The sequence below is a fragment of the Parasteatoda tepidariorum genome, chromosome 7 (assembly GCF_982258835.1).
Source record: "Parasteatoda tepidariorum strain Cologne lab strain chromosome 7, Ptep-v5.0, whole genome shotgun sequence".
Classification (NCBI taxonomy): domain Eukaryota; kingdom Metazoa; phylum Arthropoda; class Arachnida; order Araneae; family Theridiidae; genus Parasteatoda; species Parasteatoda tepidariorum.
The window spans coordinates 50,867,138-50,886,770 of NC_141761.1; the positions used below are offsets into that span (position 1 = coordinate 50,867,138).

The following is a 19,633-nucleotide window of genomic DNA, read 5'->3' on the forward strand; positions in this document are numbered from 1 at the left end:
AGACAGAAGATCTCGAAATATCGATTTCGTTTCGTTGATCATTAAGAGGCTCATTAGTTCTTTAATGAGGGCCCAATTTTTTCAGCTAGAGTGATTTGTTTGGCTTGGTTGTGGTGATTTCTCTTGGGACAAACATAGTCCGAGATGCTGACTGTGTGGTCTTGATCACTGTTACAACACCTGGGGTGAGTCCCGAGGCTTGATGCAGGCATAGCAGAAATAGCCGCTGTCATACTTCACACATCTCAGTGAATAATTACTATCTCGCTGCTTATGACAGAAGCCTAGGCAGTGATAACACGGTACCTGATATTTTCCTTCACGAAACCGCTCGACTCCTATCTTGCGGTCTTTGAGATCGGTCGTCCGGTAGATCTCTCTGTTGTCCTCCATGTCGGGAAGAATAACAAGAAAAAGAGGGAGGGGCTTTTAAAGCCCACCCTCTCGTTTCATAAATTGAACTATCTTAATGGACAAGATGTCGATTCGCAGATGATGATCACAAACTTCCTCAGCTTCGGTATCGGCTTAAATTCCTCTGCGTAAAACCTTGAATGTTTTAGGAGTTAACTCAGTAGTTGAAGTATCAACATCGGTGGTTTTCTCGTCAGAGTTCTCATTCGATGCATCTGCCAGGTGCTTCTCCGCGACACTCTCGAAATTGGTAGTTGGCTCGAACAGGACAGGAGTTGAATGATTGAGTGGATTACTAGCCTTCTTGATATTTTGTTACTTTCCTTTTTCCGGCTTGGAAGAAATAGGGGGAATGTGATATGGATACCTTCGTGACTTGTTCTTTAAGTTAGATCGATGGTTCATTCTATTTGTCGATGGATGTCTGTAACTCAGGAGACTCAGCTACTTCCAAGTAGATGTATTTTCCGTTTTCCAAGGTAATCGGAGTTTCAAACTTTGTTGATTCCAGAATATGGTCAATCGATTGCTTGGGTCTTATAGCTCCCTCAGGTGGAATGAAGTCAAAAAGTCGGTACAATCCTCTTTCTCTACCGGTTCAAATTAAAATCCGTGTTTTATTTTCACAAATGCCGCCAAGAGTTATTTTGTATTTTTCCATGTCGGGATAGAGGATCGGTAACTTGCGTGTCCTTCTAGATGGGATTGACATTGTCTTTCCGCCACGTTCAAAACGTTGTGACGACATAGTAGCACAGAGCTTGAATATTACAAATCTTTACTCTGTAACGTCCCGAACGAGCTATCATCTGCACATTTTTGCGTGCAGTGAGAATGACCCTTTTAAAAGAATTTGTGATTCTTCCGCAGCGCCATCTGTATGTCATTCTAGTTTCCAGCTGCAGTTAGAAATCTTAATTTTAACTGTATTGGCTTATTTACAAATGAACACAACTGATCTTAATATTGCATAATAATTTACACAAATAAAATGCTATCCTTTAGCAATTTATTAACCATTCGAAAAATTCTAGGTAGCTCTAGTAAGTTAGAAGCTTATTAATGTGATTATAGTGAAATTTAATTTCATTTGTTAATATTTCTAAATGACCGGGTATATCTTACTTCTGTTGTTCCTTACATATAGAAGGTCATTTATCATTATAAAATAATATTTTGGTCATTATTTAATTCATAAAGAGAAAAAATAGTTTAAATTACGAAGCAAAATGTATTTTAATCTAATACTTTTTAAATTCCCTGGCCTTGCCTAGACCATGCAGCCGGCACCGCTCACTTATTAAATGGTTATATAAAGAAATAAAAAATTCTCTAACTTTTTTACCTGTATAAACTAATTTATTTCAATAAATTGGATGGAGTTAAATCTGAAATTTTCAATGGATAATCTTTTGACTGAGTAAATCTGAAATTTTCAATGGATAATCTTTTGACTGAGTATTTAATAAGAAAATTCAAATATCCTACTAATGCCACCTTAGCCCTAAAAGAAATTAATAAATTTTTTTATTCATTATTATTAATCATCATTGCCAAATATTTCACTCAGTTTCATAGTTCCAATGCACATGTATCTTAACTCCAAAAAATTGTCAGTTTTTTTCTCCATTTCCTTAAATACAGCAAAGCTTTTGCAAGTTGAGAAAATTTTTAAAAAATAGGCATTCCTTGCTTTTACAATCTGATTACTTTCAAGACTTATGTCATATGCTAGAACCTTTAAATGGAAGATTCCTTAGAAATATTGTTGCAGTTTTTTTTATATATTTATTTAACCAATGTACAAAATCAGGGGTCTGTCCAGGCCAAATTTACTATGTTACCTTCACAAATTCAACTTTAGGAAAAACGGTAGTTTCACAAAATACTTTATCTTAAAATTTTATTTTTGTATCCTGTAAGAATTGATAAATCCATATGTTTACCATATTTTTGTGTTGATTTTTTAATATAATTTTTAATTTTCACAAATTATGTCGAAATCTTCATAAAATAGGTACCTCTCAGAAAAAACTAGACAAACCCCTGAAAATATAAGAGGTAGTCAGATTAAATGGAATAAGTTTTGTTTCTCTTTGTTATATAAACATAACTTTTTTTATAATTGGGGCTCTTAACAATTTTGCATAACCTGTAAAAAGTGCATTAAATCTATAATATATTGAATAGGTATTTTTTCTTGTTAAAGAAAATTATTCCTTTCTGATTGATTTAATTCAATTTTTGTTTTGTTAATTTTCAGGTTTGAATCAATATGTTTTGCTTGGATCATCATCCAAAGGATCATTTTATGTAAGTTGCTGTTCACTGTTTCTTAATTTTCATTTTATATACTAATTTGTTCAATACTTTAATTCAAAATTTAATCCTACTTTTATTTGTCTTATAAAATTGTATGTTTCAAATTGTGATTTAGTAATCTTTTTTAGCTTTTATTTCACTATAATTTTCTTAATAAATTATCCAATTTAAAATTTATGAGATACATTTGCAGGAATTCTTAAATGTAGTTGATTTTTAGTGAAAAGCATACCTAAAATTATCCAGGTAATCTATTTTTGAGCGCTACAAACATAGTAACTTTTATTACAACCTTCATGTTTTTCAAATATTTTCAAGGGATTGTTTATTTTATATTTGATTTGATTACTCATTATCTAATCAAATTTGTAAGAGATCAATTTTACTTCTAGCTTCCAAGTGTTGCTGCATCAAACCTTTTGAATATATCTATTAAAAGATATCTTGCTACCGCAACTGTTCCTGGTGCAAAGAAAGTTTTTCAACGGGATAAGCCTCATTGTAATATTGGAACAATTGGTCACGTTGATCATGGCAAAACTACACTTACAGCAGCAATTACAAAAGGTGACTTAACGCTTTTCGATATTTATGTTCGATAAATTTTTATCTCTTGAATGATGTCCCTCAGACTTACTAATTTTCTTAATCCCAATTTTGATCTTGAAGTTATGAATTTTTTTTTTTTTCAAATGAGTCTAGGCACTTTCTGGTGACCCTAGAACTGCTTTTGCAGCTCTTTTAAATAGCTTTTTTTCTCTCTCTTTAGATATTATGGACGTATAGTCTGACTTTATATATATTTATTTAATTGAATATATATATTTATTTAATTGAAGAGTTACTTCTTGAATGACTGGTAGTACAACATAATCATCCTGTGAAACATTTCAATGCTATTTGGAAATACATTTTTAGCAAATTATTTGTAAAATATGTCTATATATTTACGCACACAAATATTTATACACATACACTAACCGCACCATCAATATACTGTTGAACCATCGTTACCCGCAATACTGCTTGAATTCTTCTTGGCATAGATTCTATGAGATGGTGGTAGGAAGAATTTGACCCCATAATTAATGAATCGTGCTTTTTAGTTTTAGATTGAATGGCACTAGATCAAGCTGTCTGATGCCCCATTCAATCTTACTACAAATTTTCAATTGGATTGAAATCTGGTGATTGTGCAGGCAAACAAAGCAAGGTTAAGTCGCCGTCATGTTCTTCAATCTATCTGACGACAATATGAGCTGTATGACAAGGAGCATTGTCTTGCTGAAAGTATCCATCCCCAGCAGGGTACACTATTAACATAACATCTGTATGGTGTAATTGAAATTTTGATTCATCAGACCACAATACCTTTTTCCAGTCATCTAATGTCCTATCCTTATGCTCCTTTGCAAACTGGAGACTTCTGCTCTTGTTCAAGGCTAACAGTCGTTGGCTCCTATTACCTATATGGTGTAATGTGTGGCTCACAGCTCGTTCAGAGACTTTTGCAGTTGCACCTTCATTAAGATTCCTATTTGACATACTGTTGCTCTTCTATTAGACTGGACAACTCTGGCAAGTCTCCTTTCAGCTCGAGCATTCAGTAACCTGTAACGACCACAAGCCTGACGTTAAGACCTGATTTTATGCTTTGTAATCCACTCTCTGTACGCATTAATAACTGCTGCTCTCAAATACTTCAGAAGAGCTGCCTTTTTTCTAATACTGGTTCTGACGCTTCGAGCGCCTGCAATCATTCTGCTTTCAAACTCAGTTAAGTCACATATTTTGCACTTAACTCCGCATGTAACACAGTGCAATTGATGGTTCACTTTAAACCCTATAAATGCTCCTTCTTTCCCTTTCTATAAAAGATATGCCGCTATCCCTTAGAACTCAGGATTTTTTTTTTCAGGAAAAGATTTTCTTAACCACCTGTTTTAATGAAAAGTCCACTTCCCATTTATTTAGTTTTTCTAATTATTTAACTTTAATTTCATTCTTTTATTATAGTAAGATTTTTCTTATTTTGTCTAGTTATATATATATATAGTTAGAATTCTCATGATATGTAAAATAAAGCTTTCAAGTTGTTTCTCAACTAATAATTTATTTATTTATTTTTTTGAAGAAAATTTATGTACAGAGATTATCTTTTAGCTTGCCTTTAATTATTTTTCAAAAACTTCAAATCTTTCTATTTATTTTGTGAAATGTGCATATAAAATAGTAAAAGAGAGTTATTTAAAAATTGAGGGTCAAATTCAGTTATTACATAATATTTCACTTTGATAACTTTTAACAGTGGTAAGAGAGTGCTCTTTGAAACTCAAAGTGGTCTTTTCTGTGAGGAAGCATCCTGTCCTTTTTTATTCTTAGAGAGAACTCTGTATACTCTTGTGTAATCAATATGCTTTGGCTTAAAAAGCTTACCAACTTTGCTGACATCTTTTGCAACTTAAAATAATTAAATCTATCATTAAGTGCACTTCTTTAAATTTATAGGTAAATTAAATTTGAAGAATCCGTCCTAAAAAAAAACAAACTTTGATCCATTGTATTGCGATAAATGACTTTGAATGCAGCAATAGCTTTTTGCGAGAAAATAAGTTAATTTCCTAATTTACACAATTTATTCTTATCTAACAACTGAAATATATAATCTTTTTCACAGAGATACATGTTTAGAAATATTTTTAAACTTTGCGTGAATAAATGAAACTCAATTTTCTTCTCAAGAGAATATTTCTAAAGATTATTTAAATTGCTTGCAACTTAGTATTACAAATGAATTTGTTTTTTCAGAAAGAATAATAATAAATTAAATTTTATTACTTTGTGCTCAATATCTTTAATTGTAATTAAGATTATCTTAAAGATAAATGTAAATCCTGATCTAGAGCTTGGAAGCGACAAACATTAAGCAAATTTTTTAGTTTTTTTGCCCAACATATAGTCGTAAATATCCCATTTAGAGGGACACACACATTATTTTTTTTAAATTTCTTTTTTTTTTTAAGAAAAATAAAAAATATTAATACCTATTTTATCTAAGGTTGTTTAATAAAAATGGTTTTTTTCATAAGAGGGAAAGAAGAAATTATCGTTAAAATGGATCCTTCACAAAATTCTTTTAAATGAACTCTTTAAAAAAATAGATCACAGTTAAACGGACTTTTACAACAACTTTCCTTGAAGAACATTGCTTGTGTGTTTAATTCAAAGTTTTGAAATTAAAATTCCTTTAAAAACTTGTTTTTTTTTCCACAAAAACTTGACCTTATTTTCCCCTATTAACGAAAAGGCCTTGGTAGAAAGAATCATACATTCAACATTAATTGTAGATTCACAAAAATTGTAGATTTTTCATGATTTCACAATGCAGGACCTTTTATTTAAAGAAACTGAAATAACCTCTGTTGGCAAAGAAATGTTTGACTAAAATACAGGAGATTTTTATGTCTCCTAGTAAAATACTATATACTTCATTAATGGTGGATAAGTTAGGAGGTGTTAACAATAATTAAGATGAAACATTAAAAATTTTATCAGAAATTATTGATCTTATGGTTTAAAATTGTCTTACTAAAACTTTTTTTTTCTTACTTTATTTACTTTGTATGTCTTTTCTTAGTACTTGCTGATAAGAAGATGGCGAAACTTAAGAAATATGAAGATATTGATAATGCTCCAGAGGAACGTGCTCGTGGTATAACAATTAATGTTGCTCATATTGAATACACCACTGAAAAGAGGCACTATGGACATACAGATTGTCCAGGGCATGCAGATTATATCAAGGTAAAATAAATTAATTTTTTTTCTTTTTTTTTAATTTTAAATATTCACTATTAAATTTTCTTCTAACAACTTCTTTTTTATCGTTTTTGCTGTTTTATGTGTAACTGCTTGAAAAATTTTAAGAATTTTTATTTGTTATTTATTGAACAGTTTTTAATCTGTGTATAGTTTGTTGAATATCATGTCAATGCTATATAATAAAACAGCTCATTTATAGTCTGAGTAATTATAAAAATATTTTCATTATGTTCATAATTGTTTTTAGTTTGTCATTTATTGATTATTTATAATAGGAATTATATGTTATGCATATTTGATTTAAAGATGCAATATTATGTAAAAATTGTAAACTTCATAATTTTTACCGAACAAATTGCTGAAATTGTTTGGAACATTTTACTAATTAATAAAACTAAGAGGGTCTGTTTGCTCCACCCATCAACTGCATGGTTGTCTACCATTCATCTCTTTTCTTCTTTTCAAGACATTGTTTAAAGAAAAAAATGATCATTTAGCTTATAAAATATGTAAATATTATGATTTTATTTGTAAGAAAATTTTGTTAACATGTCAATCATAATGAAATGAACAGTTACTTGGATTTGATAATAAACAAGCGTACTCTTACAAAAATATTAAAATTTCGAACAATTGATACAATTAACCTTATACTGTGAGTTTCTAAGTGAATAAAAAATTTTAATATACCAACTGTGATGCATAAGTGATAAAGAAAGTTTTTGTTTTTAATTTGTAGTATATTGAGGTTTAAAAATGTTTTTATAATATTTTATTCTATATTTTTTTCAAAGAATATGATAACTGGCACTTCACAAATGGATGGTGCAGTCCTAGTAGTTGCTGCAACTGATGGAGCTATGCCTCAAACTAGAGAGCATTTGGTCTTAGCCAAGCAGGTAATTAATTAGTCATTCTATTTATTGAGTTTATTAATATACATTTTTATGTTTTTATTAGTTCATGAAAATTAGTGTCATGGGTCAAATGTGTCATATTAATTGAATAAAATTGTACGTGACCGAGGCAGCAATTTCTGAGTACTATATGTACTTTAAGAAAAGTAACAAATTCAAGCTCGGAATTATAAATTTAATAAATTCTATTAGTTTCATTCTAAGATTTTAAACAATCAAAAACTGATTTAAATAATAGATACATTGTTATTGTGAAGTTATTATAGTATTGGGAAAAGAATGATGGAATATCTCTCAATTGCTATTGCTGCACTGATTACAGGTTACTTAAATTTTTTATATCAATTTAGCTACTAGAAATTATTACAAATTCAGAGTTAGTTTTTGTACATATATATTGCTCTTTTCCATTCTATGAAATTTTTATATCATAGAAATTCTTAAGTTTTATACTTTTATTATTATCATGGACTTTTTTCTTTAAGTATGAAACCTCTCACACGGTATCTCTGAATTCCAAATTTTTTATATTATCAAGAACATTCCTTTTTAAAATCTTTGACATAACTTTATTAAACATCTTTTAACACAATGACTGATGCATACATTTACAATGAAATCTCCTTTAGGCCAGAAATGCCGCTGTACTCCTTATATTTTGATAATGAGAGTCTCTGATGGTCACAAGACTAATATCTGGCTCGATTTGTTTCTATTGTATCATGTCAGTTGCTTCGCATCGCTTTCTGATCTCGTCACTTTACATGATCAGTTTAAATCTGTCGAGTAAAGTGAAGTATAACTTAAAATCTTTTCCCTAATTTGTTTCAATTTTGAAAAGAAAAATGGAAAACTTATTTCTTAGTGAGTCAAATAGAAGTGAACAAGATAGCTTTTACGAGGCTCGCGATCATTTTCTTAATAAATCCTTTTTGTATTGCTTTTATAACAATTCAATAGTTTTGTTACTTACTGTAAAATATCTTTTCTAATGCATACAAATAACTTTTTGCAAGTAGTCAAATAAGCGTCACCCGAATATGGGTGGCACAGCAGTCATCGTGTTAAGGCGATAAATTCCTTTATATAAATATGAACTAGCAGCCAGTGCTTTTTTTATGTTCTCTTTTGTTGTATATAAGTTAAATTAAGACGGACCATTTTGTTATGAGTGGGTGAGATTCTAGAAGTTAAGTCTAACACATTTATTTCCAGTTCCTTTTCCATTGAAATCTACATTAATTACTATTACTAAGTTATATAATTCTGGAGATTAATGGTTCATCTGTCATTCAGTTAAGTTTAATGATAAATTACTGAGCAATCGATAATTACAACATTTTCTCTGTAAATTACCTGAAACTAACTTTATATAAAACCAAGGGAAAGACATGGAATGCCATATTTACTCATTTTTTCTGATTTTAGTTTTTCTCACCTTGCTAGAAGAAGAAATCTCTTAGTATTGTGTCTGCTACATTGTAATATTAAATTTACTTTTAGTATTGTTTTTAGTAGGACCAAAAAGTAAAAAATTGCTGTCAGTTTTTTAGAGGTACCTAAAGACACCCAAGAGTACCCAGTGGGTTAAAAAATGCCATATGTTGAGCTACGTAATATTAATAAAAATTATATTATAAAACTTTTTTTTTTCAAGTAAATCTTCTTTGTTTCATTTATTTTGCCTATAATTTTACTTGTAATTACTTTTCGTATTACATTATTCTCTTGAAAATACAATATGATAAAATGAAATTTTTTACCTTCAAATTTTGTTTTTTTGAATTATTATTATTTATTTTTTTTAGTTTCTCTTTAATGTTACAATTTCTTTTATTTTTTTATAGCTGATTTGTCAGTCTTTTATTTTATTATATCTTATGGTTCTGTTATATTTATAATTCTCTGCATCTTTAATATTTTTATAAATGTGAAGATTCTAAAAAAAAAAGTTTTTGTCTGCGCTTTTATTGCCTTGAATTATTCCTGTAAATACGTTAATATAGAAAACTAAGATTTTCATTGTTAAATAAGTAAAAGCATAATTTAAAATAAAAAAATTATTCTCTGTCTCACTCTCTCTCTCTCTCTTTTTTTTGTCTTCCACTATATTATTTTTCTAGAAGCTGCAATTCTGAAATAGGTACCTTTGTTTTTATTGACATTTGTTTTCTTTCACTGCCTAACTTGTTTCCTTATTTTTTTCTTAAAAATAAAAAAACTTGTTTTTAGTTTTTCTTTTTTTTTGGGGGGGGGGGCATAATTTTTTCCAGTTAATACACTAATATATAACTTCAAAAAGTTTAGTCTTAAATAATAAGAAAAGGTACTTAAGTAAGATTACATTTATCTTCTGTTTTATTTTCACTTTACAATTAAAAAATTTTTATTTATCTTTAATGATTTTTCTGAGCTACTTTAGTTTTTTCACCCTTTACCATTATTATTTTTTTATTCAGCTTGATTACGATGTATTTTTATTATTATTAAAGCATGTTATTTTTTTTAATAAATGAGATATTAAAAATCAAGATTTTTGCTCTCAATGGTCTGAAATTTATGCATATTTTTCATCAACTTTTCATATGCATTTTAAAGTATATTAATTATATGAAAATAAGCTTCTGTTAGTTTAATTGGAAAATTAAAGAATTGCAAATTATTAAATATTGAAAACTCTTATGTTGCAGTTGATGACTCTGTGAGATTGCTACAAAAATAATCATCAAGCAAAAATGTAAATAGAATGCAATTTGGCTAATAATGTTAATTGATTGGTGTATTTTAATGTTGTCAATCTACAGAATGTTACAAAATTTTGTTGTTTATGCTAACTTTCATAAAAATTACATTGTAGTTTTATTCACTTTCTAAAATAAATTAAAATGGTTTGCATAATGCTAAATGTAATACGTAAACACTGTTTTGACCATTAAAATATTATGTATTCATCAAAGGATGTGAAGTACGCCATTACAAGGGAAAAGGAAGTCTAATTAATCCTTTTTGTCTGTATCTAACTGCATTAATAGGCACCAAATATCTCACTCTATTTAATATTTATCCTGTAATAATTGTGTATATCTATTTATTATTCTCCTAAAAATAGTTATTCGTAGTTTTTGTACTAATTTTCTTTTCTTTATTATTCAGATTGGTATTGAACACATTGTTGTTTTTATAAATAAAGTAGACAGTGCTGACCAAGAAATGATAGAGTTGGTGGAAATGGAGTTAAGAGAACTAATGTCTGAAATTGGCTATAAAGGGGATGATATTCCTTTTATTCATGGATCTGCTCTAAATGCTTTAGAAGTGAGTTAGCTGTTATTTTTCATTTGTTTGATTATAATTTTTAGCCCATTTACTTCCAGTTATTGATATTATTAAATATTAGGGGAAAAACCCAGAAAAAGGAGCTGATGCAATTATGAAGCTTCTTGGGACTATTGATGAATATATCCCTAATCCAGTTCGAGATCTTGACAAACCTTTTCTGCTACCAATTGAACATGTTCATACAATTCCAGGTAATAAGAAAAATATTATATTGTGCATTTTAAACTTTTTTTTTTTTTGTAAGATTGAAATTATAACTACTTCTGAGTTCAGTTCTCCTTTTTAATCAGGACTAGAATTATTCTAGACAGGGTTGGCTTTTTGCCAGCAGAAACTGGTTTTTGCCATGCCAGTGGCAGAAATTGGTTATAACCGGTAAAAACTGGCAGAAACTAAAAAAACTTCTATATTAGTTCTGGTAATTGCTTAATGACATTTTGTTTAAGTAAACTGAAAAATGTAACTCCATGTAACTGTAACAAACTTTTTAATTCATTGTTTGCAAATGTATATTATTTTGTTTATATTAAATATAAAGAGTGCAGCATATCAAATATTTACATAAAATAACGAATAAAGTATTGTAATAATAAATATAAATACTAGATTTTAGTTTATTATATTAAACTCTGCCGGACTTGGAGAATCTTCTCAAATTTCTCCTTCGTGCATAGCAATTTGAGAAATTGTTTATCTTCAAAACTACATCAAAACTTACCTTTAGTTATAGATTACTGCAGAGTGCAAACAATGTAATATTTGATCTTGAATGGTGATAATTTTGTAAATAAATTGTACTTTGTTTAGCATTTAATTGTTTTTTCTATGAATTATCCATTATATGTCAATCTCAGTACTTTTATGTCATTTTCTGAATTTCTGCCATGCCAGTTTTAACCGGTTTCTACCAGTGGTTTTAACCATCTCGGCAGAAACTTGCTAACCTAGATTCTAGATAATAAAATATCCAGAAAATTTTTCTTTGTTGAATTATTATTTTTTTAAAAGATACTAATTATTAAAAGAACATTGATTATCCCCTGTATAATGTTTCCTACTATTTTTGTCTTTTAATTCTTTTGCTACTGTACACATTGATCAGTTTTTCTTTTTAATGCATAACTATTTCCTAAAACTGCAATGCTTTCAAGATGTGATTATGTTGAAAACTGTCGAGAAACAAAACTGAAATTATGTTTTGTCTTTCTGTTTTCTTGAGAGATATATATTACTTTAGATAGTTTTATCTTATTACTCCAGTTTCAATTAGGCTGAGCTGCATTAGTTTCAAATATTTTTGTTCCTTAGGGTAAAACGTGCTTTGATTTTCTGAGGCTGCATTGATTATTTTGAAATCAAGAAACACTTAGAAAAAAACAATTTGCCTGTTAAATGTTATGTTAAAAATTAAAACAAAATTTTTCATCTCCGTTGACTGTCTACTTCTGTAATTATTCCATAATTGCAATTATATTGATAAAATGAATGTTGCGGCTGTAATAGGCTGTAACTTAAAATTAGATAATTTTCTAGGGGATGCATTCGAAAATCTAATTATAATATAATGAGTCATTTTGCTCAGAAAAGTAAGCTTTTCTGGCATTTCCCACGCCATATATATATATATATATATATATATATATATATATATATATATATATATATATATATATATATATATATATATATATATATATATATATATATATATATATATATATATATATATAATTATTATTTGTGAACCTCTTGCACTGAGGATACATGTGTTGAAAATAAATGCCTTTTTATTCTAGTGTTGATTATTTTTATGTATGTTCTTGGACTAAATAATCATAAGAAATAAATATTTTTAAGGGCGTGGAACAGTCGTCACTGGGCGTCTTGAACGGGGCACAATCAAAAAAGGAATGAAGAGTGAAATAATTGGATATAAGAAACAGTTTGATGCAACTATAACAGGTATGAAAAATTTTGCATTATACTAAGCGCTATTCATAAAATAACTATTTACAGAAGCATTTACTTATGAAAATTCTTCATTCAATTATAAAGAAAGGAATTCTAATTTTGATTACATAAAAAATATTTGACTTTTTAGTAATCTGAAATATTAATAGAAATTTTAAAATTAGAAAAAAATTATAATGGTTTAGTTTAATGACTCTTTTGTTTAAATAACTAAATTGCATCAAAATCAATATAAAAATGCATTTCTCAAATTTGCAACTTAATTTACGGAGACTAATTTTATTTATACTGTCGCTTCGATCACTAACTCTCACTATTACTGGCCAATCATTTTTATTGTATTTACTGTTACAGTGTCATTAACAGACTGTGTTCTGTGACATCATAATCTAGAACAAAAACTTTTGTTATATGTAAAGTAAAATTTATCTGTTGTTAAAGAAAATAAAACTTTTTTCCTGTTACTTAAAAATCAATTTTTTTTTAAGTATTCCTTATAAAAAAAATAAAAAAGAAATTTAAGTTTTTTCTGAAAATCATAAACAAGTTATGAAATTGTGTAAAAATTTTGTTAAAATGCAGTTTTTACCTCCACTTCTCATGATGAATATTTTGAGATTCAGAATTATTTTTTTATTTATGTTTTGTAAAAGGAATATTTAGATGTTGCTACTAGTAAGCATTTCTCAAGGCTGTATGGGCTTAAAATTACTTTTTCTCAAAATTAAAATACAGTAGTTTTTACCCTTGTTATGTAAGAATATTAAGTGTTATTAAGTATTTTTAATTACAATTGACCTAATGATTGTTTTCTGAAATTTATTGATTGTATTAATCCAATACCCTATGTATTATTGATTTTTAAAAAAACTTAACGTGAAATACAAATCTTGACAATCTTTCTTTTATCAATAGCATTATTTGAAGAATATTGTTTCTTCATTTCAAAGATTTGTTTTTGAAATGTTTTTTCATTGAAACATTTTGACAAAATAGGTATTGAAATGTTTAAGCAAGTTTTAGAAGAAGCTCAAGCTGGTGATCAATTGGGTGCCTTAGTGAGAGGTGTGAAGCGTGATGATGTTCGACGAGGAATGATGCTGTGCCAACCTGGTACTGCTAAGCAACATGATTTCTGTCAGGCTCAAGTGAGTGAATTATCTTTTGATTTATGAATCTTAGACATTTTACCTCAGACTCTTTTTCCCTAAACTTAATCTTTTTTTTTTTCAAAGGTAGCCAACTCTTTAAGATATTGAAAAGAATTTCTGTATAAAATTTAAATCATATAACTATTTTATTGAAATCAACTAGCTATTTACATTTGTTCATTCAAGGGTTCTACTTTCTTCCTGGGAAATACAGGAAGTCTATTTGAGTTGGGTGCAATATATAAAAAAAATTCATGTTGATAGCTGAAGAAAAATGATATGAATAGTAAAATATAAGCTTAAATTTCCCATAAGCAAACAATATAACCTTTGCTAGAAATTTTATTTTTCAAAACTAGTAAAATGTATTGAAATGCCATATGCAAACCATTCAGGGGGCCATTTTTAGTGGAATAGAGACTCCGGGCTATACTTATTAACTTTGAGCTTTGTAAAATCCGCGCACAGCCAGATATTGTAAGACATAAAAATTAATTAACTGAACTGGGTAGTATATATATTTAGAATGGATTCCACATTAAAGAAGAAAAAAAAATTCTATTTTTAAATCATTAACAAACTATAAAAATGAAAGACCTTATTTAAAATGGATAGATTCAGTGGATACAGACTTTCTTGTTATCCAGGAAAGAAAACAGCACTCAAGTGTCAGAAATAGAACACAGCAGAATAGGATGGATTTAAATAAAGGCATTGGTCCAATGTGGGATGTCTGGACAACTATGATTAGGTATGAAAAGGGTCCATTTAATTGAATCAAAGATTTAAAAGAACCATTATTAAGCAATGCAGAGGAAAAATTCCGGATTTTTCGCTCCCCCTTGATCCGGAAATCCAAGGTCCGGAAGATTCAAGAAATCATTGATCACATTTATGTATAAAAATTCTTTTATATTTTATTAAAAATATTGTAACTAGAATTTATACTTGGCATCTCTTTCATTTGTAAATATTTTTTCTGCTAGAATAATAAATGTGATGAGAGATAAAAATAAATTTGTACTAAATTATTAATTTAAATTGCGCTGCATATAATTTATTTAGAATTTCATATTGTGAAAATATCAATGATTTAAGACAATTATTTTTTTTAAATGCGTCATTAATGATTTTACTTGAGAAATTTTCAGGATTTTTTTAGTTGGGCTCACAATCACTCCTGGTAATGCATAATCATTTAAATCATAAAACTGTAGTCAAAATTATATTTTTCAAATTTTTACCTCTTAAAAATTGTTTGAGATAAATGTGTTGATAAATTCAAAAGCTTAAGTAGATTTGTATCAAATTCAATAAATTGAAATTTTTTTTAAGAAATTTAAAATTTTTAAGTTATTTAATGGCTTATAATGTTAAAGCTTTTAAAATAAATCAAAGCTGCAAGGCATTGTGCTGTACAGATGAAGCACCCATGTCCGAAAAAGAAAAGAGATGGTGCACACTTTCAAACATATTAAGGGCGAGTAGCACAATTATCAGGTTAAGTAGTGCATACTTAAAAAGTTGCTATCAGAAAGAACTGAAGACACCCTTAAGAGGAGTGATGTCCAGTTAAAAAATAATTGGCTGGAAATATAATGAAATAAAGCCTGTGATTGGCTTAGGGAACTCCAAATGATAAATGTAAGTAAAGAAAAGTTTCACCTTTTTCTGACTGGAAATTTGAAAAAACTGAGTCTTAAACTAGGATTCTATGACATTCTTCTCTAAAAAGCTGTGAAAAACTAGGAAACAAGCAGTGAAAAGAGAAACATTGACTGGATGCGAACTGTAATGTATTCTTTGGAGAAAAAAAATACCAATGGAGTAGGTAAAAAAAAAGCAAGAATGTACCAAGTACATACAACAGAATATAAATAAAGAGGATGTTAAGGATGAAAGTTATTAGTTAAGGATGAAAAACTTACTAGAATCTCTAAGAGAAGTAAATTTGAGACTCAAAATGTTAAATAAATAACCACAAAAAAAATATTTAAGTTATGGAAATCTCGTAGCTAAATGAGAAGAATTTTGCAAACGAAAACTATCGGCAAAATAAAGAAATTATTTTATTGAATGGATATAATAAATGAAAATGTGTAACCTTACGTAAAATGTTGCTGTAACAAAAGACTTATGTTATCTCTTTTGCAAAAAACTTCAAAATATGTTTTATTTTACATTTATCTTTGGAATATTTTTTTTTCTTTTTTTTTTTAGATTTCTTATGTAAAAAAATTTTTTTTATTAAAGAGGCAGTACGATATTCCCCTTTTTCTTTTATGTTACTTACCTTGCATTAACCTTTTGAATTACTTTTCCATGGAAAATGTGCAAGTTGGCCAATTAATGTGAATGGTGCTTCCCCCACTCTCTACTGAAAAAAATTCTCTTTCAGGTGTTTATTGTGATGCTTGTGGTTATTTGAGACTCATGATCAGCGTTTAACATGAAGAAAATGAAATCAGATAGGAATGTTACATCTGTGTCTTAAGAGATAGGGAGGCAATTCTAAGAATGGAAGCTCTTGGGGTGGTCAACAGTAGTCTTCTCTTGTCAGAAAATATGGAAAAAATGACAAAAGATGATAAAATAAGATTTTTTTACATTATTTGAAAACAAATAATAAATGGAAAAAATAAGGTTGAAATTAGGGGAAAAAATAGTTTTACTGGGGTTTATCGTATCAGAGAATATCGTAATATTGAGAGGAGCCTGACATTAATTCATATGCGAGTTCGTCGGAACCACGGAACATCATTGTAATAAAGGGAGTTATTGTTGTATTGGATATCGTTGTAGCGAGAGTTCACTGTATGTATATATATATATATATATATATATATATATATATATATATTATCAAAATGCAAATAAATTATGGCAAGATTGTACAGTGAGGAAGTAATTTTGTTATTTAGACTGTGATAAAATAAATTTATATTTTTATTTCTTAGGTGTATTTGATGACTAAAAATGAGGGAGGCCGTAAGATTCCATTAGTCAAGCACAATAGAGCTGTTGTGTTCTCTAAAACTTGGGATTGTGTAGCTGAAATTGATATTTCTGAAAAAGACATGATAATGCCTGGAGAAGACTCTACGTAAGCTACTTAATATTATTTTATTGTGTTTACTTTAATTTAGACCTTTTACTTAATTGTATTTACTGAAATTATTTATATTAGTTAGATTTACTTTATATTATTTTCTCAGGGGGGGGGGCTAAAATCCTCAACCTCCTGTATTTGCAATCAATCTCAGATCGACTGCTGAAGTATTTTCTTGGAAATTTCTGACTGATTATACAAGTGGGCTTACAATCAATAATGATTGTTTTATTCATGCTCATTTTACATGCAAATTAATCATTTTTTGTAAGCCTGATTGTTTTATTGATAATTTCTTATTATTGAATTTTTTATTTTTTTTAGCTGAAAATGAATAAAAAAAAGAATGTAGACTGTTTTTTAACAAAAACATTCATATATATATATATATATATATATATATATACATACATACCCTCCAACTGCTACGGAATTTCCGTAGTTTCAGAAATCTTCTTTTCAGACGGTAGCAAAATTAATGTCTTAATATTTTAAAAAAATTTATTTTAGCGTAACTTGTCCACTATTACTTATAAAAGTGCAGGCCATATGACTAGATTCTTAAGTTCTGATAAAAGTTTTATGAGAGATCCATTTGTTTTAAAAATTTCTACTTTGGTTCGCTACCACTAGAAAGAATTATTTTCAAAATCCTCATAAGTTGGAGGGTATATATATATATATATATATATTAAGAATATTTTATTCATGCTGAAAAAACATAATTTAAGTAATATTTCAACTGTTTCATTTTTCGCCATATTTTTTGTACCAGATTTAGAAAAGATGACTAACTTGTGATATTCTGAAAACCTAGTTTTATCTTTTACAGTGGTAGAACATTTCAAAATTATATGAATCAAATGCAAGTCGTTTGGTCAAGTTATACTGATATTGAATTTGTTGACTGAAGATACAAACCAGATAAAGTTGTACTTTCAAAAAAAGTTTTTGTAATTTTCTTAAAAAAATTATCAAATTGATCACTCAGCTTGTTTTAAAAACAATAGATTATTGTTTTAAGTTTAAAAGTGTCATCTAAATAAATTTAATTTAGAAAGTGGGAATTTATTTCTTTTTATCTTTATTACTATTTTACATATGCAGAGGTGATTGTGCTTTGGAAGAAATCCGGGTTTTTCGCTAACCGCGATCCGAAAGTTTCTGGAAATCCTAAGTTCAGAAGTTTCAAAAAATCACCATTCACATTTATAAATAGAAACTCTTGTATATTTTATTGAAAAATATTAGAGCTAGAATTTATACTTGGCATCTCTTTCATTTGTAAATATTTTTTCTGGTAGAATAATAAATGTGATTAGAGATAACAGTAAACTTACGCATAATTATTCATTTAAATTATGCTGCATATAATTCATTTAGAATATAATGTTTTGAAAATTTCATTGATTTAAATTTATAAAGATATTAATTTTTTGAATGATTTACTCAAGACATTTTCAGGATTTTTGAATTGGGCCCACAATCACCCCTGCATATGCTATTTCCTGATTTAAAAAAAAGTGATATCTAAAATTAGCATTTTTCAACTTAAAGATACTTAAGATAGACGAAAAACCAATAGAATTGTTCACCCTTGCTTTTCAAAGTTAATTATAATTTTTTTCAACAAAATTTTTAGCTTGCTTTTTTTTAAATTTAAATTATCTTGTTGTTTTCCAGAATCACTATGAAGTTTATCAAACCAATGGTTATGGAGCATGGCCAACGATTTACATTAAGAGATGGTATGACTACCTTTGGTACTGGAGTTTTTACCAAAATCAACCCTGATCTTAATGAACTTGAACGAGAAAAACTATTGAAAGGTAGAAAAAAAGAAAAGAAAGCTGCTGCTGATGCAGAACTAAAGAAGTTGGCTGGTGCATGAATTTGATTATTTTTAATAGTTGTACATTATCTTCATTATCTGTTCTTCATTCTTGCTGTTATTTGCAGAGAATGCTATGAGATAGGAATAAACTGTTGTGATGTTAAGGTATTTACTCTGATTTTTTGTGCCTTACTTAATTTGACTTTTTTATTATAGTTTATCCCTTAAGTTTTTGTTTCATTTAATGTTTCGTAAATTACATAAGCAAAATTTATTTGCAATTGAACCAATCAAATATTGATAGCCAAGGTTACCGCAACGGAGATTTAAGTCCATTAATTCGAACAGAATGATCTTTCTCTTTCAATGCTTATCTCTTACTTTATTTTCACATGCGCTTGACAAGATCAGCACTGAGAGTTTTTTTTCCTCACTAAGATTCACCTGCTTACTGACCCCTCGGAACATGCAACTTTTTTTTGGGGGGGGGATCGTTTCATGATATGGGCTTGAGCAGTGATGGCTCAGGGGATAAAGCGTTCGCCTTCCAATGAGGTGAAGAGAGTTCGAATCCCAGTGATGGCTGGTTGTTACGAATTCCACATTCGGCTAGCACTAAATACGGTGCTGGCGTGAAATATCCTCAGTGGTTGACGGATCATGGGTTAGAGTCCCCTTGCCGTCAAGCTTACCATGGGAGGTTCTCGTGGTCTTCCTCTTTATGTAACGCAAATGTGGGTTAGTTCCATCAAAA

The 19,633-nt window shown here is 28.6% G+C and overlaps 1 protein-coding gene across 1 annotated transcript; it reads left to right on the top strand.

Annotated features, from left to right (window-relative positions):
* The first annotated feature begins 1,307 nt into the window (after nt 1-1,307).
* On the top strand, nt 1,308-19,047 carry LOC107450643 (uncharacterized). The gene is made up of 11 exons (XM_087167829.1): nt 1,308-1,457; nt 2,678-2,727; nt 3,129-3,303; nt 6,374-6,540; nt 7,353-7,457; nt 10,629-10,790; nt 10,873-11,005; nt 12,672-12,776; nt 13,782-13,933; nt 16,894-17,039; nt 18,729-19,047. The coding sequence occupies exons 1-11, from the start codon at nt 1,406-1,408 to the stop codon at nt 18,934-18,936; spliced, it is 1,455 nt and encodes a 484-aa protein (XP_087023955.1). The 5' UTR covers nt 1,308-1,405; the 3' UTR covers nt 18,937-19,047.
* The last annotated feature ends 586 nt before the right edge of the window (nt 19,048-19,633 follow it).